General features: G+C 34.3%; 1 protein-coding gene across 2 annotated transcripts; it reads left to right on the top strand.

Annotated features, from left to right (window-relative positions):
• The first annotated feature begins 1,122 nt into the window (after nucleotides 1-1,122).
• Nucleotides 1,123-7,502, top strand: LOC127881172 (interferon-induced protein 44-like). Of its 2 annotated transcripts, none has more exons than XM_052428872.1 (7): nucleotides 1,123-1,219; nucleotides 3,080-3,617; nucleotides 4,009-4,070; nucleotides 4,528-4,725; nucleotides 5,135-5,278; nucleotides 5,520-5,691; nucleotides 5,821-7,502. In XM_052428872.1, the coding sequence occupies exons 2-7, from the start codon at nucleotides 3,092-3,094 to the stop codon at nucleotides 6,162-6,164; spliced, it is 1,446 nt and encodes a 481-aa protein (XP_052284832.1). In that variant the 5' UTR covers nucleotides 1,123-1,219; nucleotides 3,080-3,091; the 3' UTR covers nucleotides 6,165-7,502. The 2 variants fall into 2 exon arrangements, with proteins under 2 accessions (XP_052284832.1, XP_052284831.1); XM_052428871.1 differs by lacking the exon at nucleotides 1,123-1,219 and adding an exon at nucleotides 2,738-2,792.
• The last annotated feature ends 652 nt before the right edge of the window (nucleotides 7,503-8,154 follow it).

Raw genomic sequence — 8,154 nt, 5'->3', positions numbered from 1 at the left:
ACACAGTTATGTCAATTTTAGTCAATATAGTGTTTATGGAAGTTGAAGTCTATCATAGTACACACGTAGGTAAATTAAATTTTACATACGGAGTTAAAACAAACTATGCACAACCAGCTTTTTGCAATTTTTGTATTAGACAGTAATTAAATGCAAAACTTTTCATTTGAGATGAACTATATATTTAAGATGCATTGATAGTCGTAGTAGAGGTCATTGCAGTAGTTCTATGAGCAGATGTAGAAATTGAACATAATGTACGTATAAGTAGGCGTACACGTTAGATCATATACAGAAAAATGGAAAGTTGGTAATTGAATTTAACCTTTATTTAATTTAAACAATAAGTTTCAAGTTCAATCGCAAATTTCTTGTATATTTTCTTTACGTAATAGGTTATGTTTCGGTTTAACTACCGATATTATAGCGTTAGCTTAAATCCTTTTCGATTGTTTTGAAGTTTTTAACCTCGATGAATTCGCCGCATGACACATTGACACTATTTATTTTGAGTACATTACATTTCACTTTGTAATTCATCCAAACAAATAAAAACTCAATACATCTCAAAAATGTGATAAAGAAACATACAACGAAAACTGTTAAGCACATGTCAATATAACTGGATAGCATACCATACACAATAAACAGCTGTTTACTCATGGGCAATTGTCTTCTGTATAAACAACAATGAATTATTAAACTGTAAATAAACGTCATCAGTCAGTTTTTACAGTTTTTGATGTTCTGCGATAAACTGGGGTATATCATCGACTTCAAAATACACTGTTACAAAGCTTGTCGGCATCATGCTGTATTGAAAATGCATGGTAATTTACAAGTCCAACTACACACTTGACCTCATGATGCCTACCTTTACATCCCATGACTTTATTATCAGCGTATGTTTGCTCTGCACAAACAGTGTATTCATGTCACATACTAATAGTCAGTGTCAAAATGCAAATCTTACACAATCATGAATTCATCTGTATGAAAATATACCGCATGTTTATACTAGTAAATGTTCATTTCACTCATTACTAAAGAGAATGTCGCTTCAACCCTACTGGTACATCATTTACGTTCACCCCCTTGCTTTAAGTTTTGAGATCTGATACTCGATAGCTGCAGTGGTATGTATACATGTACAAGGAACTGATTAGATGCGCATTCGCTTGAAAACAAAATAAATTTGTGTTCGCGATTAACGTACAAGGTAAGATTGTTTTAATAATTGTGTACTGTCCAATATACATATAAGTTTATTGCAAACTTATATATGGTAGTAAGATCTCGGATGTTTACTGTTGCTTTATAACGAACGTTCTTATCGAATTTTAGAAATATATGTTTGCTTAAATATGTTGCACTTTGAGGTCTATAATTGTATTGTATTTAAACAACGAAAATATTTTTTTGACGTAGCACTTCATTAAATAGAATGCAGATTCCATTACTGCATAACACTTGATTTTGACACTGTGTTTTCGGAGAAGGGTCCGCCAGTATACATGGTGTGACACGACTACTAGGGCTACCTGGTCGACATTGTTGTACTACTTGTTTATTTGCAAAAGTGTCAAATATTCCCAAGTGAGTTTTCGTTTTCGGAAAATTGTCACTCATATGTTTAAACTTATTGCGGCTAATACGTTTTGATCGATATTTTCAAGCGTCTAAAAAGTAGTCACGCACATGTATATAATCAGTAGAATAAAAAAATTACTTACTCGAAAATACACAGTGAGTGATTATATTGTGGAATGAAATACTTTTTAATATACACATTCATGACCGATTTATTGATTACATCTATAGGTGTAAACCTGGCAAACACAAAACTATGGCGATCTGCTCGTAAACGTTATAGATAATACAAACTAATACATTTTGATGTAATGCGTTACCAATGCAATGTCGGCAAGGGAGCGGAAAGGTCACTGCTTAAGCATCGTAAAATCTAGTTGAAAGGAGATCAAGTCCTCACAATTTTGTCCAAAATTAATTACAAAATATTTAATTGTAAATAGCGATCAACAGCAATGCATTACAATTCAAAATAAACAGCAAATAACACAATGGTAACTATCTGAGCCATGATTAAATGCAGCTAAAAAGGATCAACGAAATGTCATATTTTATTTAAATCGCTTTACAGGTATGATAGTATCATTAAATGTGGCGATCATCGTTGTGCAAATGCATATAGACGCTTCACCAAGTGTTGTAAAAACAATATTACATAGCTTGGTTGTTAATGTTTGATTCGAGCTATATTAAGTAATATTCCCTTTATTGTATTCAAGAAATAAAAATAGTGTAGCCCATTTTGTAACTGAACTAAGTTGATCTATTACAACCTTGCACACACTAAAGACAATTCAAACTGTTAGATTTTTCATCGTTCATCGACCATCGGCCGATGAGATATTCCATGCGATTTAAATCCATATACAAAGTGCCATTATAAATTCGCGTCTTTAATGCATGTTGTTTAAATACATGTTCTAATGATTTAACACCAAAATATGATTTTATTTATCATGCTTTGTTCTACTAGTTTAGTTTCAATTGTTACTTTTTGCATTCAATATAATAACAAACCATCAATTTAACAGGTGTGTACACTTCATTAAAAATTCCTGAATTGAGTATAAATTCGCTGTTACTTGTTGTTTAACGAAGTGTTAACTAACTAGTAGTTGATTTTTGTTTTAGCCAAAGCCGATGTCTGCGTGTCCGTGATTTGTTGCAAGTTTTGAGACCAAAATGGGCACTCTACCTTTAGGGTTTGATGTTCAAAGTTATTTGCATTCTATGCTGTTGGGAGTCATATCCTTAAGTACACAAATGTTTGCATATATATGTCGTACAGTTTGGAAAAAAACGTAGACGCGCATCAGCTAAAAAACACTGAACAATTTGCATGTTGTTTTTGTATTTGCAGTTTATGTAAATTTATCAATATTATTTTTACACTTCCTTAACGCCTCACCTTAGTATGGAATATTTTTTCGAAGGCAATTTATAAATAATGGCAGAACAGGCATTAATTTGAATTGTCGGTCTTATTAAGATTCCGGAAACAATGGCGGGACAGTTGCCTGATAAGTACATGGATCAGCTGGAGTCCTGGATTGGAACGGGACCCAAGATCTTTTCACTGCTCTACAAGATAACCTGGGATGGGTGTAACTCAACACCATTTCACCAGAAATGTGACAACCAAGGACCCACTGTGACAATATTGTACAATCATTGGGACTCCGTGTATGGGGGATATGCAAGCGCCAATTGGAACAGTGCTGGTAATCATATTCAAGATTCAAACTCGTTTCTGTTTCAATTGAAGTTTTCTGGAGCTCCAAAAAATACCAAGTTTCCTGTAAGCAAAGTCCAGTATGGGTTGTATGGAGTAAGCTCTCATGGGCCATGTTTTGGCGCGGCTTTAGATCTACATACCTTCAATGGAACGATTAACCAAACTGGAGGCTATTTTCCGTTAAACGGTACCATGGCCATAGGAAACTATTACAATAGCCAAGGTCTATCTGCGACTCAAATCAACAATGGAACTATGTACGTCACTGAACTAGAGGTTTATCGAGTGACAGGTACGTGCGTAGACTGTTCTTTTGTTTTTTTATTCCATATCAACACAAATTTAGCTTTAATATATGAAACCTATGGGTGAGGTTGAATCAACGATGGTGTTATAATGTAAAAGAACTGTTCACATCAGTGTGAAACAAATAGGTAATATTTTCATCCCATGAAAACACTTTACCTGCAATTCGCGTTTATGTAAACGTATGCACAATCTTCACATACAAGCACCGGCTGTTTCAAGTGTACTAAATACATATGTGCCATTTTAATTCACCGTGCATATCTATTATTACTGATAATAAAAATTATGTCATTTACACAAATTGTTTATCTTGCTCAAACCATTTAAACATGCATTATACGATAAGAGATTATATATGCATTTAATTAGTGCAGATGGAGAAAGGCAAAAGACTCCTGTTCAACCGTGGAGAAAAACTCCTGAATGGAATGAAAAGGTAGATACGCAGTGTGTTTAAATTTAATATAAACACGACAAAGATATAAATTGACAATAAACATCTATTGACGCTACACTATGAACCATTAATGGCTGTCTGACTCTCCATATGTCAATCCTTAGATACCAAGTTCACCCAAAGTTGCGAATGTACGGCATTCTTACAACCATACACGCTTCCTCATGATACGAACTTGTGCCAGTACAATTGTTTTCATTCTAACCTAAACTTTGTATTAGTCATGCCACATTTTTGAATTTATAATAACTTTACAGCAACATCATCACTTTAAAAGCTTTAGTTAATTCAGAAACGATATTAAGTGAACAGCATACTATGCTTATTATTTGAGAACATTTTTCTTTCGGATGCCAAATTTAATTAGCAATTAAAAAAAGAGCAATGCGTTATTGCGATTATTTTGGTGCGGATAATTATCTTTGCCATAAATCAGTTTCTTGAGACGCTTACCGAGGACATCGTATCGTTCAAACCTTCCGGAGAGTTGGGACTGTCAGATGTTCGTATCCTGATGCTTGGTCCAGTGGGGACGGGCAAGTCCAGCTTCAACAACACCATCAACTCGGTGTTCAAAGGCCGTATCTCGCAGAGAGCTCGATGTGGGAATGCTACACATAGTATAACAACCGCGGTACGTATTTTAATAATATGAAAGACCGACATTTTAACTACATGTACTTGAAAAATTTAAGCACTTTCACCAAATCAAAAATGCTTATTTTAAAGCATATCAGTTCAAGATACACGTAACATGTTATAAAACATATCGGAATTAGTTTGTATTGCAACCAATGGCGATGTTGCGTGCCCCTTAGGCGATTTATAAGACCTTTTGTGAATTCACCTTTTGTAAAAAAAATGGTTGCGATGGTTACTTGTTTTTTTTTAATGTTTCTATTTGTAGTACACTTTCCGGTAGCGACATTAGGTATTCCAAAAACATCGTATAGTATTAAAATATGTTTTGACGAGACTTTACTCTTTCTTTCTTATTGTTATTGTCAAGAGTATTCATGTTTTATAGCCTGCCTGTATTTCAGTACACCCCATATGTAGTGAAGGCGCGTTCAGGAGCGTCGTTGAATTTCCGGTTTTGTGATACACGTGGTCTAGAAGTCACGCAAGGTCTTGACATTCTGGAATGTAATTACTTACTCGATAGAAACATTCCAGACTATTACGAGGTAGTAATAAAATGTATATAACTGCTTAACTTATATTCATACGTTTTAGAGTTTGCTTCTATATCATACATCTCATTTACAAAAAGCGTCCTCTAATGTTTGTTATTTATTATGCTATAAAATATTCACTGGTGTGTGGAACAGTTAACATATTTGTTTAATTTCGGCACTCATGCAGGTGCCTTATACAGATGTCATACTAAATTAATAAGATCATTTGATCGTCATTAATCCTTTTCAGTTTAACCCAGCCACGCCAATCTGTCCCGACAATCCCGGGTTCGTGCATCATCCGAGAGTACCTGAAAAGATTCACTGCGTTCTCTTTGTAATCGACGCAAAAACTGTGGGCGACATTCCACCAAAATTGGTTGAAAAGATGAACAGCTTTCAAAAAATCATGAATCACAAGGGTAAAACCAATTAAGTTTCATGATTATTTGTCAAATAATGATAATTTGATTCTCAGCAGGTGTGGATTACAACTTACAAATATGCAAACTAATATGCGTACTTTAACAACACATAATCTATCATTTAAGGTATTCCACAAGCCGTTCTGCTGACCAAAGTCGACTTGGCCTGTCAAGATGTTGCCAGTAAAATCTCCAACGTGTTTACCAGCAAGACAATTGAGACTGCGGTGGACAAGGTATCCGGGTTGCTCGGGTTGCCTAGAAACAACATACTTCCGGTGAAGAATTACGAGAATGAGATGCAGCTGGATGACAACATCAGCATCCTGGCGTTGCTTGCAGTGCGGCAGGTGTTGTACTTTGCAGAAGATTACATTGAGAATCTTCAGGAGAAGATGAACGCGCGCAATGTCTCCAGTGAGAAGCCTTACAAACAGGGAAATAAAGAGAAACGCAGCGACAAAGAATAATAAAAACACTTCAATAATGACACAGTTTGGACACCATATAGTAAAATAACGTGTAACATGTTATGAATGACATCTATGTATAAAAAGCTTTCTTTTAAAACATATTTATAATCTGTATTACTCCAAGTAAATGTTGTCTTAAAATATCAGATAAATAACACAATGTTAACGGCATGTGCTAATGTGTTTATGACAGTGTTTTATCTATTTGCAATTGTGCACATTTTAAATTGTAAGTTACATTTGTATATTGTAACATTATCACATGGATTTATAGGATGTTCTCATGATATCTTACTTACAAAAAGTATTGCATGTTGCAAACTGCTTTCACTGGCTACTTGTATTAATATTCATATACTGTAATTGTCTTTGTATGTTTCGTCCGAGTGTTGTATACTCGTTCCAAAAGTCTTGCTTTAACGTTTGTTTTTAACTTGTTTAAAATGTATTGTTTTATTTGGTTTCAAAACGTATCCTTTTTAATTACATTGGCGTAGTGTAGTGATGTTGCAATTACAATTGTCACTTTCATTTAACGCAATAAGAACGTACATACACACTGTCATATAACTAACGTAAAGAAATTTAACGTATTTTAAAGATACTGCCACGCCACCCCCCCCCCCCCCAAAAAAAAATATAAATACATAAATTCGGTTGGTAAACATTGTGTCAATTCGAAACTCTCAGATATACCTATGTCAATTCAATATCCTGTAAGGCAACATTTGGCCCCTGATGAAATGCATGTTTGGCTAATTGCCTGGTTACAATATCAGCATTATGACCTACTCATAATTATTAGTATCCACTAACTCGACCGACGATAATAGATTTAATTCGGAACTCGCGCGCTTTGGGTTTTTCCGATTTCTTAGCGCGCGCGGGAGGTACAAACATTGTTATTAATACAGTAATGACCAGTTATCGTCGATATCCGATTTGCTTCCCATTTAGAAGTGAATAATAAGTATTTAAACGACAGTAGTGTTTCTTTTAAGAAATGTCAAAATTCAAGTATTTTGTTGTTATTACTATTATTATTAATAATTACACATAACAAAAAAAAACACTGATATACATGTATGTCAAACGTTTAATACAGGATTGAAGTCTAAATACACCGTTCAGATGTACAGCCGCCAACACGAATGGGTCCAGTAGCTAACATCCATAAAAGACATGAAAAAACAGATTTTGTCAGCTGTATGGTAATGTAAGGAACCTATACAAACGGTTTGACATATGCACTATTTCTTCTGAAAAACATTATTCATGTTTTTGTTTTTTCGGCATGCTTTATAGATATAGCAAATAAAAGTCATGTATGGTAAAGCTCGTTAGTGATGTGCCTTCTAATTTAAGGTCTTAGTCTTTAGCGAATACATTTCTTTAATTTTCAGATTAGATTTAAGATGAGCATCACACTATAGCTATATGAATAGACATATAAATATCCAACTGACATGGAACGATATATATTAGTTCTAGTATTGCGAATGAACTGAGGATAGCAAGGTTTTTGTTGTTTGGTACTTGTCTGTATAATATTAAATATATATGAATAGTTTAATACATATACGATGGAGTCAATGTCTTGGTAGTTTCGTTGACAGACTTGCATTTAAAATGTATGCCTAGGCCTACGCACAGTATATGCAATGACACAGTTACGTGACCTAAGCTGTTTACATGAGCATGCAGCATTATATCGTGTTACATAGTATTCTTACAAATTAAACGATCGAGATTAGTTCATCTTAAAAAAATGATTAAATCATGATATTTTTATCAACTATAACGAACGTTTGAGTAGAAAAGTGGTGTTTACTATTCAGCGATAAGAGAAATTATTGATTCACTCTCTTTTAAAATATGCTAGTCAGCTTTTGTTTGTACCCACCTCGCGTACTTAAATATCGGAAAAAACCCAGACTGGAGAGTTCCGAATAACAACTATTGTGGGCAGGGACAATATTTTTGCGTT

The sequence above is a fragment of the Dreissena polymorpha genome, chromosome 5, assembly GCF_020536995.1.
Source record: "Dreissena polymorpha isolate Duluth1 chromosome 5, UMN_Dpol_1.0, whole genome shotgun sequence".
Lineage (NCBI taxonomy): Eukaryota > Metazoa > Mollusca > Bivalvia > Myida > Dreissenidae > Dreissena > Dreissena polymorpha.
Note: the sequence above shows the minus strand (reverse complement) of the source record. Positions and strands in the feature narration are given on the sequence as shown.